This window comes from Salmo trutta, chromosome 33 (assembly GCF_901001165.1).
Source record: "Salmo trutta chromosome 33, fSalTru1.1, whole genome shotgun sequence".
NCBI lineage: Eukaryota > Metazoa > Chordata > Actinopteri > Salmoniformes > Salmonidae > Salmo > Salmo trutta.
Genome location: NC_042989.1, coordinates 30,737,093 through 30,751,090, shown reverse-complemented (window position 1 = coordinate 30,751,090; position 13,998 = coordinate 30,737,093). Strand labels below are relative to the sequence as shown.

Sequence of the window (13,998 nt, the reverse complement as noted above, 5' to 3'; positions counted from 1 at the left end):
CACATCCATCCATCTCAGCAGATCTCTCTCTTTTATACACCAGTTCAAATGCATCTCAGTCTTCTTCTACTTTTGTAGTGGCAGTAGTGAGGCTTTCTGGGAAGTTCACAATGACAGGTTGCCACTTAGGGGGGGTTACAGAACTGTCAGTGTTCTGACATGGGTTTATAGTTCTTGAGAGACACTGATTCAGTCCAGGCTTAAAAAGCAATTCGCTCACAAACGGTTACCTAGGGTTATATTCAATTAAGGTGATAGGAGTCGGCAGCCGTGGTTGTAGCCGGCTAGCCCTCTCCAAAGCCTTATCCATTTCAGCCAGCTAAGAGCATATGAAAAGGTCTGCCCTCTGGGACCCATGTACTTCTACTGAAATACAGCATACGCTCTAAATGGGTTTGATATTGAAAGTGGGATAGAGGAATGTGCTATATTGCATAATCTGCTACATGAGCAGACTAGAGTGCTCTGGCACAACGTGCCTGTCACCACTGCCTGTCACCTCTGATATATTACTCAGTGAGTAAAAGTGCCCCCATCCAAATGACAACAAAGGGACTAATACGGAGAGAGAACGGAGGTACCTTCCACCTCCATTTATTAATCTCATAAAGAGACGGGTCTCGTCTGTCAAGAATGTTGAGTTGCAGCTTATAAAATGCAACCTCAGAATGAAAAATGTGTTCCCAAGCTGTTCCCATGCGAGACAAGAAGGTGTCAATCATCAAATAACTATATGAGATTTCCATAAATGACAAATAAAATGACTCTTTGTTTGTGTTTTACAACCATAAAGCAACAGCAAATGATGGTTCAGAGAGGTTAAATGAATCCTTTTCAGCTTCATAATTCTGTGTATTATTGATAATACTATCAGCATTTCAGATGCGTTACAATTACCAAATCTATTGCCGAAACACTACCAGTTTACCAAATATATATGACTGTTCCAAATTTGTTTCTATATTATTTACTGTATTGTAGCTAAGGAACAGGTGCTACTTAGTTGATTGCATTCCAGGGTTTGCGATTGAGTGAGAGGATTCCCTGTGTGGGGGTTAGGACGTGATGAGGTGTGGGGGTGGGGTGTGGAGACCAGGAGATGATGAGGAGGGTTGACATGTTCCCTGTCAGAGAAAATGAAAGGACTGAGACACCCTATATGCTTGGGCAGGGTTGGGGAGTATCTGATTACATGTAATCGCTTAAATGTAATCATATTACAACAAAAAATGTGCCCATGAGCAGTTACATTACCAGCAAAAATAATATAATCAGATTACAGATACTTTAGAAAAACTTGATGATTACTTTTAAATTCAGAAAGTATGTTTGCGAAAAAAATAAATGATAACTTTCTTTTTCTTAATGACGTTCAGTTCAGCATTGAAAAAAGCCTAAAGTTTAAGATTGTTCCACCTGAAAGTGTGACCACAAGTCAGAGACCACTATGACGACACACCAAATGCGTTTTTTTTTGTCTTCTCATGCCGCTTGAGGGGAAAGTAATCCAAAAGTAACTGAGTCATCAGATTACATTATTGAGTTTAGGTAATCCAAAAGTTGCATTACTGATTACAATTTTGGATGGGTAACTAGTAACTGTAACGGATGGCATTTAGAAAGTAGCCTACCCAAGCCTGTGTCTGTGCTTGTGGGAACTAATCCTTCGGGAAATCATAATGACTATACCATTTAGACATTACTCCAGGAAGATGTCATTGGTAGTCTATCGCACACTTCCTGATGTTCAGGTCTTTAGAGATGCCTTTAATTAGGTAGTTTTAAGCGGTAAATCAATAGCTTGATGTCCTTGATCTTTTCAAAGTTGGGGGACACAGAGTCATCAGTCAGAAGATTTCATTTTTACACACACGAGTGCACGGAATTAGGCTTAGAGGTTAAATGGACAAAAGCTATCATATAAAAGATGAATCAAGTCGCTTCACTCTTTAGAAGTGGTATAAATGTGGGAGAATGTATGGCACATTTGTATATCCCTCTGAACTGCTGTATAAAACCTCTCAAAAACAGCAAAACTAACTGACATCATAGATTATCGCATGCAACAGACAGACTTTATGAATTGCAGTTAGCTTCGGAGAGCGCGAGAAACAATCTATCTTTACCCGCAAATTGAATTCCCATTGATTTGGTAAGCTGTAATCGAAACTGACTTACTGTGCCCTAATTGACATTTTCACCTTGCCAAAAAATAGAATCCCTTAATGTTACATTGAGTTGAGGAAAGCAAAGCAGTCAGTGTCGGATCAATGTGACAGACAGGGACAGACAATATTAGATCAGAGATGTTGTAACCTTTTTACAAACCACAAAGTTGACACATTCAACTTCAGCCTGAGGATTGTGGAGCTTTGTTTTTAACAGAGTCCTACTGCAACTCACCTTTCAAAATATCAATCTCTGTTTATTTACATATCGTCACAGTTAGTGTAATGACAATATTGACAATGATGAGAAGAGGTATTGGTGGTGAATAACTATGTTATAAGTATGAGTAAGAAGATGCAAGCTGGTCTGTTGATGAAACTTGCAGGCAAGAGTGAAAGGTGCAAAGTATTTGACAGTGATGAGCCGATGAGCAGATGACATCACATTTCATGCACCACCATCTGTGAGTTATAAAAAGCTCATAGTCAAACTAGCCCGCTGATCCTTCAGTCTTTTCTCTGCAAGGCATCTGAAACCACGGAGAGAGAGACTTCTGTGCAGTGCACAGGTGGAGGGAAAGTACGAGAAAGTAGCTTTGGGTTAAAAATAGGTTTCCTCTAAGATTACAGTGGTTTTAAGAAGAGGATTTGTTCCTATTGTGAGAGAGGAATTGGCTTGTTACAGAGAACCACTCCCCTCCCCCATCTTCCATTTCCCTCAGTATAGTTCCTTTGTCCTACTGTAGACCAAAAAGAGCCTGAGAGACCATTCAATTCATGCCTGCATTCAGCCCATTTGTCTAACAAGCATTGGTTTAGCGTGCCCACAAAACAACATCTTTCGGAAAGGCCAACACAGTTGACTGTGCCAGACCCTTTCAGAGTAGCTAGGCATTCTTATTTATGGAAATTGTGCCCTCTTCATGTTAATCCACAAGAGACAATACCAAATCAGAGCACATACTGGAATGTTATATTCTTCAGATCGAACATCAACTTCTTCAAATCCTGTTTGAAAGTGGAAAATGATTTGCGTGGTTCTTTCACCTGTTACTTACACAACCCTGTGAAGGAATAAAGAGCCGGCAGTGGAATTAGGAAAAAGTGACATTACAACCATCTAGATCAGTGGTTCTTAACCTTGTTGGAGGTACTGACCCCCACCAGTTTCATATGCGCATTCACCGAACCCTTCTTAATTGGAAAAATGGCTCTCTTCACCTTGAATTCAGCGAGCGTTGTGTTCTTGTATTGTCCATCTCCATGCAGCTTAAGGAAGTGTTCTCTTAGTTTTGCCGGTGCTAGACTAGAATTGCTCAACTTGGCATTGCAAATCATGCAGTTAGGACGCTGACTCTCATCACGTTCCGTTATACATGTGAATCCATATTGTACATATTCGTCCGACCACTTTCTTTTTTTGCTAGACATAGTTAGTATGAAGGGATTAAAATATTAAGAAAGAAATCACACGACGTACCATCACGACAGTCACAATTCGACTACTGAGCGCGCCAAATTCCCTGCAGCACAGATAGGCCAAGCGATGTTGCGTGATCACCTGCAGCCAATGATGGCCAAGCGGGGCGTGTCATCACGAATCATATGAGTCGGGTGTGTGTCTTGACCTCTGCCGAACCCCTGAGACTGACTCACCGAACCCCTGGGGTTCGATCGAACCCAGGTTAAGAACCACTGATCTAGATCATTGCTTTGGAATGATGTTAGTTTCCCATATCAAGGAAGTGCCAAGTCAATGAAATGTCATTGGATGTGTGGGGTTTCTCTGACCAGAATCAGAAGACGGAATGTACCAGAACCCCACCCCATGGGTCGGCCTTTTCAATGTAGGACATAATGGTAATCACGAATATCCAAGAGACCTTTAATACAGAATTATGTCTGCTTTGGCCTACTGTTCTCTGTGTCTGTTACTGTCTTTGGATCCTGGCTCTGTGTAAGTAATACTCCATATTGTATGAACGTGAATTATGTATCTCTACACTGTAGTTTGATTATTCTGAAAGAAGAAAGCCGTTTGGCATATACTACGTCAAATGAAATGCAGAATCAAGGGATTGTTAGACTTGTGTTAGGTGCATTTGAAATTCTAATTTCAAAGACGTTCTCCTCCAGCAGTGCCAATACCTTTATGTCATGCATTGATATCTGCAGTAACAAACACAGTTGGCTTTCCGAGTTGATATTCACTGCGTCTGATATTTTGATTATTCTCTGTCCAGCATTGGATGTCCACTGACTAATAAACAAGCTTGTTTTCAGTTTATTAGGCAGACTGACAGTTTCTGATTTCGATGCTCTTCATTTTTTTTTTTTTTTTTAATTGAACTTTATTTATACAGGGTTTTCTCATTGAGATAAAATATTTTTTTTCAAGGGAGACCTAGTCCAACAGCAGCAGGGGGAACAAAGTTTCAGACAAAACAACTTACATACACTAACACAACATTGAACAAAACTATAGACACACATACAGTACAACAATTACCTATTTTTGTATTTTATTTTACCTTTATTTAACTAGGCAAGTCAGTTAAGAACAAATTCTTATTTTCAATGACGGCCTATGAACAGTGGGTTTACTGCCTTGTTCAGGGGCAGAATGACAGATTTGTACCTTGTCAGCTCGGGGATTCGAATTTGCAACCTTTACCGTTACTAGTCCAACGCTCTAACCACTAGGCTACCCTGCCGCCCCCTATGACGTAAAGAAACACAAATGTCATAACTAAAAAACAGCTGTCCTAAAGACAATTACACTCTTCTATGATATTTACACCAACTGTTTAAACTCCACCAACGTGACTAGATCATCAAATTGGCAACAACTCGGCTGTAAAAACCAAAACATTGAGGCATCACATTATGGATACTGGTTTTAATCCAAGACTATATGTACATCCCACTGGGCACACACTGGTCGAATCAACGTTGTTTCTATATAATTTCAATGAAATTTACATTGAACCAACTTGGAATAGGCGTTGAATTGACGTCTGTGCCTAGTGGAATGTTATGTTGGCTAAAAGAAAAGTCTGTCCTTGAGTTTCATTTTCAAACTTTCGATGGGCACAGCGATGGATAATCATCCAGGGCCCAGAGTTACCCAGTCAGGTCATGTGGTCAGGAGAACACCGAGCCCATACAGAGATGACTGAATGATGATCCTTTCAACCACATCCCAGAGAGTGACCATGTGCAACAATGTGAACACATGTTAATAATCAAGGTGGGATGTGTCTACCTTTGGCCTCAGTGCTGTAACTCTGGCTGGCAGATGTTCTGTGGGAGTGAGGGTCAGCCCGAGCCTCCACACTATCAACTAGTTCATTTAGCAGCATGTTGAGAGGCGTTGCCCAGCTAAAACAATGTGTTGGGGATACTGAACGCAGCCCAGTGTTGTGATTTAAAAGCTGCCCAGGGTTCCAGCCTGCCGCTGGGTCTCTATTTATAAATGGTGGCGGCCCCGCCGAGGTTGAATGAACCAGGGAACGTCAGCAGATTCTTCATCACAAAGCCCAGGAAAAACACAAGCCTACTGGGAGCTGAGTGAATCGCTCCTTCAAGCTCCCTCTGAAAACTACAGCGTGGGAGAGACTTTATTATTTTATTTTTTTAAAATGTACTTCTCAACAATGTTTTGGAAGCAATATGAAAGTTTAATATCTATTTCTGGCTGTACTTTCTAAAAAACAAGTGAGTGTTTCCTCCCATGAGGATACTCTGCTCACTGTATCATGGCAGTACTAATATGACTAGATATAATTGGTGTATGCTTTTCTAGTAGAGTGCACAGAGATAGAGATAATAATCCTCTACTAAATTATCATTTTAATTAGTCTTTTGTTCCGACGCAGCAGGGTGCAACGCTAGCATCGCCATAGTAGAAACCCCTTGACAGTGTAAACATTAGTTGTATGAATGCTTCTTAAAATGGGAGCCTGCCTTCCCTCCATTACCAAAGGTGGACAGAGAGAGGAGGCAGGAAACATGATGGGGAAGTGAACTGGAAGTGATCATCGTGTCATAAGAACCAAGTGTTCAGGTCTCTGTCTCGGTCTGCCTGCCTGCCTATCTGTCTGTCTCTCTATTGGTCTTTCCTTCTCTCTACATCTCTCTCAATCCGTCTCCTTCTCCTCTTGGTGAATTAGGCCTACTGAAATGACAGAAGGAGTCAATCAGGATTAAGGCTTTTACATTACAAAGTCTACCTGCTCTCTGGAGCCCTACAGGAAGAAAGCAAGTGCTACAGGAAGTTAGTGTTATCATACATTCTACAATAAAATAATAATGAAACGAGAGAGAAATAGACATATTTTTAAACCACTATTTTCTCATATGACAGGCAGGATTGTTTGATATAGCAAAGTCAAAAGAAGGCTCTTCTGATAAAGACTTAAATATGCATGTTCTGTATTTAACACTGTATTCAAAGAGATCATGTTTTCCCCAAACATAAAAAGTATCGACATTTTTAACCATCAAACAGCATGGAAAATATAGCCTAACCCTTTTGCAAATGCACCATAAAATAATGAATAATGCACTCTCTAGTGACTTTCAAAGACTTTGAATGTCAAGCTGTTGCTAATAATTATTTTATTGACGCAAGCTTTCATTTTATAGTCCATTTAGGTGGCAGCTAGCCTAGTGCAGTGGTTCCCAACCTTTTTCAGTTACTGTACCACCAACTGAATTTTGCCCTGCCTAGAGTACTTCTGAAGTACCCCCCCCCCCCCCCACGTGCATTTTACCAGTAGGTCTATGGTGTCATGAGTCTTCTCAAGTACCCCCTGTTTATAGGCCAAGTACCCCCAGGGGACCTAGTAACCCTGGTTGGGAACCACTGGCCTAGTGGTTAAGTGTTGGGCCAGTCACCAAATTGTCACTGGTTTGAATCTCTGAGCCCACTAGGTGAAAAACCTGTCAATAGGTACTTAATTTCTCCTGTAAATTGCTCTGGATAAGAGCATCTGATAAATTAGAAAAATGGAATTGACTGAAGTAGGTCAAAACAATAAATTAACTGTCATTTAATGTGAGTAGGAATTAAGAAAATAGATCTTAGTCTGACACAGTTTAATCTTAAAATTGATGGAAACATAATAATAAACAGATTCAGTATTATTTATATAGGCTATTTCAGGAGTTTTGATCTACCTTAAAAAACCTCTGGATGCCGCTGTAATGATGACAGAGACCACGCCTTCCATCGACTCTGATTGGGTCAAATTGACCAGCTGGTGATCTCCATTGGATAGTGCACATCCATTGAATCCCTCCTTCACCTTTGTCAATTTCTGAGCTTGCGTTAGAACGCCTCGTTGTTTCCCATGCTTGGAAAGAAGTTCAGAAGAGAGAGGGCACCTACAGAAGAGAAAATCATAGAAGCTTAATCTTTTTGGATTTCCCTGCAGAGTGGGACCCGGCAAATTGACGGGGAAGAGCAGTGACCGCGAGCCATCTGGAATCGGAAAGGCTACGGCAGCGACTGTTACAATCTGGCGCGCAACATTGTTGAAGGGTGACCGCTCGAGCGCGAACAAGGGAACAACACACATCCAGCAATGGTTTACATGAGAGCATTTTATCAGACTTTTATATTATTGTAAACGTAAACTTTTCTCAAATTCGAATTAAATCCCGGGTCTTTAACAGGAAGGAATACAATATATTTTCTAAAAGGATAAAGTATGCCGGACCAAATTACAGTGTCCGAGTTCATGGCGGAGACAAATGAAGATTATAAAGCGCCAACTGCATCAAACTTCACCACCAGAATGTCCCACTGTAGGAATACCGTGACTGCTTTGGAGGAGGTGAGTGGTGTGCTGAATTACAAGGCCTATGGGCTACTTCAAGGTCCACATTCGGTAGCATCACCGGACACATTGACGGTTATAATCCATTACTTAGACCTAGTTGTAGTACCTATGTCGGTTATAAAGGTACCCTAAACTAACTGGCAAAATGCTATATTATCACAGTAGGCTTTTTTTCCGAATGGTTGGGCGTTTTCATTAAGCACTAGAGCCATTTGTTCTGCATTGCTCTCACACACAGAGGAAAGTGGAAACTTCTTTTCTCCAATTAGGCTACTAATCGTCATTTATTTTACACCGTTCTGATGTTGCTGTTATGTACAGAATATAATAATAGCCACTTAGTTTTTATTGGATAATAGAACTGCATAATCGGTATTAGCCGCTTTGTTTACTTGGGACATCCCCTTTGACCATTAGTTTGCAATCAACGATTTAAAAAACGAATATCTTGGCCCAGATGACAATATCGAGCTCCCAGGAAAACATGGACAGTTCAATGGAAACGGTTATATCATGCAAACAATGGCTCTACATTTTCTTTATTTAAAAAAAAAAATTCAATGTCTATTGAGAAATAGAATAGCTTTGCAATTAATGTGGCACCTGTTCAAGAAATTCGGTATTTATTTTGCAGCAATAGGCCACGCCCGAGGACAGGACTTTTCCTGTGGTTTATAGATGGGTAAGCTTTGCCCCAGTATCTGTGCGTTTGAGAGGTCTCTAACAGCACAGATACCGGGCAGGTAAGCTTCATCAAACTTACAGGTCGTTAACAGAAAGAACACTTCCGCTTTGTTCTATGAAAACCCACCCCCACCACCTAACCCTATACAGCCTAATGAGAGCACTGACTGAGCATTTCCCACGTGGGTATCTGTTTTAATTGTGCCTGCCCTCGAGCCATTATGTTGTGTATGAAATGCCCAGTCATGAACAGATAAAGATGTCATCCATAAATGCAACATTTCATAGCAGTCATGTGTTGGGATAATACTGATTGGCAGTCAAAGGAAGACCCACCTAAGCCCTTGTTCATGTCCCCAAATCTGCTTTATTGCCATTGTTTTGCATGCAAGGTGTGCTGCTTATCTTCATCCATGTTGATGAAATGCTGCAGGAGGGACAGTAGGTTAATGCTAAACAAAGGTAGTCAGTTTGTCCTCCTCATGCATGCATACATACATACAGACAGTATCTCCATATGATAGTACGTTTTCCCTCTCTTAGACGTTATTTGACTTGAGAGAATATTACTCAATATTACACGCCTCAAACTTTGAGTGCATGTTGTCAGAATGACATCCTGGCACCGGATTGAGGCTTTGCTTCCAGGGAAACTCAGACCGATTTATCTACACACTTGAATTAGAGAGAAGGCTTGTGTTTCTGGAGGTCTGATGGGGCAGGCACCTGTTGGCGCTTGATCTTTCTACAGACGCCTAAAGGTGGAACGCTGATCCCTGGTGTCAGTTTCGAGAAATAAATACATCTGGATCAAAATGGTTAGATTGAATTTAAGTGGCCTAGTGGGGCCAGATGTTATTTTTTATTCTTGATGACCTGACCAGGAAAAGCTGGTTTCACTTGTTACCACAGTGACAAAGTCATAATTATGGCTAAGCCCTGCCTATGTCTACAACTTTTTTTTTTTTTTTTTTATAAATCTGATTTTAAACCACACTGGCCTAACCTTAAATTAAGACCAAAAAGCACAATTTTGTTTTCATGGCTGTGGTAACTAGTGACAACTGGAAATGCACTGGGTTAAAGGTCGTTATCAATAAAACATCACAAAAGACCCCCAGCTCCGCTAAAACCATTGACAACTACGTGCCATTTCCAAGGGATTGTTAAATACATTTGATAAACTATTTAGTTGTTATATCATCACCTGTTGAAGAACATAGTCAGAACTACACATTTCAGATTATTCCACATTTAGCTCTATTATCAGGGTTATACAGCAAGTAACTGTATGCTTTCATGACCAGTAAATATCAACTGATCTTTTCATTTCAGAGCCTATCCATTTGGCTTGTAGCTAGCTAGCTAAGCAAACAACATGTATCATTTAGGCTTGCTTCATCAGAGATTAGGCTTTTGTAAAGAGTTTGACATCGACATGTCCTCGTCCTGGTAAAGATGTCAGTCGGACTACTGTCATCACCACTATAGATGCCAAGTAAATATAGCCATCTAGTTTATCCCCTGAAATGTAGCTTGTTAACTTGCCATATTGACATGATCTGTTATAGCTAGCTAGCCAGTTTGACGTGGTCCGTCAATCAATGCAGCCTATCATATCTGTCAGCAGCAATCGTGATTAAATACTCTTAAAAACAGTGTTGCAAAGGGGATAATGTTCGCTAACTTTGCTAGGTAGGCCTACGTTGGTTCGAGAATAAAGTACATTATGTTTACTTATCACTATGTTTAGCCAACTGTACACAGGTTCTACCGGTAGCTTTCAAAGTTAACATTATCAGCTAATAGTACATCTGCAAATGCTCTCTTCTGCTGCTTGACAGGCAGAGCCCACAAAGGATGGGAAATTCACCTAAACCACTCATACTGGTCAGGTATAGTTCACTTTTATTTTATATCACTCAAATATTAAATTCATGGTCACCAATATTGAGCGATATCTTGAGGCTACCCTTACGTATCTAGAAATACATGATCACTTGATCAGTTACTTGCTGTATCATTTTGATGATAGAGCTAAATGTGCACAATTGTATTGCATGAAATAATATGACATTTCTAGTTCTGACTAAAGAAAGTATTCACACCGCTTGACTTCTTCTACATTTTGTTGTTACAGCCTGAATTTAAAATGGATTCATTTCAAATTTGTTGTCATTGGCCTACACCCAATACCTCATAATGTCAAAGTGGAATTATGTTTTTTGAAAATGAAAGCTGAAAAGCCTAAATAAGTTCAAGTCGCATAAGTTGCATGGACTCTGTGTTTAACATGATTTTTGAATGAGTACCTCATCTCTGTACCCCACACATACAATTATCTGTAAGGTCCCACGGTCAAGCAATTAATTTTCAACCCAGATTCAACCACGAAGACCAGGGAGTTTTTCCAATGCCTCGCAAAGAAGGGCACCTATTGGTAGATGGGTACAAATAAAAAGCAGACATTGAATATCCGTTTGAGCATGGTGAAGTTATTAATTACACTTTAGATGGTTTATCAATACACCCAGTCATTAGAAAGATACAGGTGTTCTTCCTAACTCACTAGCCAGAGAGGAAGGCAACCACTCAGGGATTTCACTGAGGCCAATGGTGACTTTAAAACAGTTGAAGAGTTTAATGTCTGCGATAGGAGAAAACAGAGGATGGATCAACATTGTAGTTACTTCACAATACTACCCTAATTGACAGAGTGAAAAGAAGGAAGCCTGTACAGAATACAAATATTACAAAACATATTTTTAAGCATAGTGTTAGCTGCATCATGTTATGGCTATGCTTGTGATCATTAAGGACTGGGGAGTTTTTCGGGATAAACAAATGTATGGAATGGAGGTAAGCACAGGTAAAATTCTAGAGGAAAACCTGGTTGTCTGCTTTTCACCAGACACTACGAGATTAATTCACCTTTTCAGTAGGACAATAACCTAAAATTCAAGGCCAAATCAACACGAGTTGCTTACCAAGAAGGCAGTAAATGTTCCTGAGTGGCCGAGTTACAGTTTTGACTTAAATCTACTTGAAAATCTATGGCCAGACCTGAAAATGGTTGTTTAGCAATGATCAACAACCAATTTGACAGAGCTTGTTGTAAGGCCTCATGTCTGTTTGCCCAATTAGACACTGCAGTGAACTGTGAACACATATTGTGTCCAGCCAGTTGCCTGGACTCAGTAATATACTCACAAGGTGTCTTGGATTGCAGCAGTGTTTTCGAACGTGTCAGTGTCATTTCTAGACCCATGTTCCTTCTTACTGCTCTAGTATTGTAATTTATGAGCTATGAAGAAATGCAAACCATATTTGATTAATCCAGCTGATTTTAAGGAGGTGAAAGGTCACGTGTGTGTGTGTGGGTGGGTGGGTGGGTGGGTGGGTGGGTGGGAAGTAGGTTAATCATGCCTATCAATGGACACTGCCACTGGGCACTGTCAATCAGAGAAGCAATGTCCTATTAAAATGTAATGAGGCAAACAGACAATTCATATTCCTTCCTCCATGTTAATGGCTTAACAATAAAGATCTGCTTTATTTTCTGTATACACTAAAGGCTTTCACATGGGCATTAGGTGACATCACAGTCTAGAGTGCACGAAGGAGATCTGATGGGGCTGTTTTGGATTCCCAGCATTGTGCTGATTCTGTGACTAGAGAATTGTCTTGCTATAAAATTGCTAGCGTCTCCATTTTTCTCATGAAGTGACAGTTGAGGACTGTCTGAATGTAGCCTATTCAAGTCTGTATTTCAGCACTGAAAAATGTCAACAGTGCAGCAATGTTTCGCAATATATAGAAAAACCATTGCTATTTCAGTTTTAATCATTGCCTTTGATAATTGTCAGCATGGTGTTTTAGGCCTACACATTTTAGCATCCAAGTTTTGGTTTCACATTAAACTAGGCACTTTCGTGCTAAGGCTGTACTTATTGGAGTGAGAGATTAATTGTGGGAGGGGTGCGATTAGTGTGAATATCTGTGGACCAGATGGCATGACGTCTGCTTCACGTGGGCCGATTCCAGTCCTATGTGATGATAGCTTGTCTCTTATGAGTGCTCTGGAATGAATGATGTGCTCACCCTTCATCCTCAGACTGGACTGATGGCATTGACCAGGTCTGTTCAGATGAGCCTGCTATCCCCACAGTGTAGCACAGGGAGACACTATCTAGGAGACACTGCCACTTACAGGGCTTAATGGGACCTAGTCTGTTGTGTGATTTATTTCTACATAAACCAATTACAGTGGACAGAACTTTAATTAGGCTTGTGGATTGTAAAAGCTTTGTCTCTCATCTCCAAATAAATGGGCTTAATGTGTCCAGCAGAGGTGGAGCTACTAAAAGAGTTACTCGGATTACCGTGGCCTAAAAACCACAACTATAAAAACAGTTGGTCCACGAAGAGGATGTTTGTGCCTTGTCATTAACGCCCCTCTGGGTTGCTGTAAAATGAGGCCACTTCTCCATGCCTTTGTTCTACCTGCCTTTGTTGTAATTTTACAAGAGACCTGGTTTATATTAGTCTGATCACATACATTCTCATTTTGAGCAAGGAAGTCTCTTTGACTGTGCAGAAGTTACTTTGCTTTGGCCACAGTCACAATGGGAACGAAGCCTCAAGTACTAAATTGCTGGTCTGACTAACTATCAGCGTTGAACAAAGGTTGAGTAATCCATAGTGCTTTGATATGACTGTTCTTGTTCTTCTGGTTTTATGGAACTTCAGCTGTCAGCCATTTCTGATTTATGGGTTGTTAACAAACTGTGCAGTTTCCTACTCAAAGGTAACAGGATAGCACATCAGAGTGCGAAACCCACACGTGTTGCATAAAATGGGCCTATCCTTTGTGTTGGCCTGTAAATTGGATGATGTTTCATGTTCCCCGACTGCACCCATTGTGCAAACACGGGCCTTCCTTTCACAGAGAAACATTCCTTGAATCTGAGCATGGCAGTGGCCCACACACGATCACAATAAGGGGTCCAATGTTGGACCAGCCAGGCTCATTGACTCTGTCTCTCTCCTCCATACATACTGCTCATTTTTCTCAGTTGAATCATGGATATTTACAGCCAGCATTTTGCATGGATTTTTTGTTGTTGTCGTCCTGTACATGCATTCCTGCACCCTCTGGATATTTTATCCTGGCATGTTGTCTTAACTGCATCGTTCTGGTTAGGAATGTTGTCCAACTACATGGTTCTGGTGAGGAATGTTGTCCAACTACATGGTTCTGGTGAAGCATGTTGTCTTAACTGCATCGTTCTGGTTAGGAA

General features: G+C 40.7%; 1 protein-coding gene across 6 annotated transcripts in view; it reads left to right on the top strand.

The window, feature by feature from the left end:
* Positions 1-7,452: 7,452 nt before the first annotated feature.
* LOC115172827 (arf-GAP with SH3 domain, ANK repeat and PH domain-containing protein 2) overlaps positions 7,453-13,998 on the top strand; it is a 101,709-nt gene continuing 95,163 nt past the window's right edge. For 4 of the 6 annotated variants that reach the window (XM_029730617.1, XM_029730613.1, XM_029730614.1 and 1 more), the window contains exon 1: positions 7,453-8,008. In XM_029730617.1, the coding sequence (XP_029586477.1) occupies positions 7,883-8,008 (126 nt within the window). In that variant the 5' untranslated portion in view covers positions 7,453-7,882. The remainder of the gene's footprint in view (positions 8,009-13,998) is intronic. The other 2 variants (XM_029730616.1, XM_029730615.1) reach the window with 1 other exon arrangement.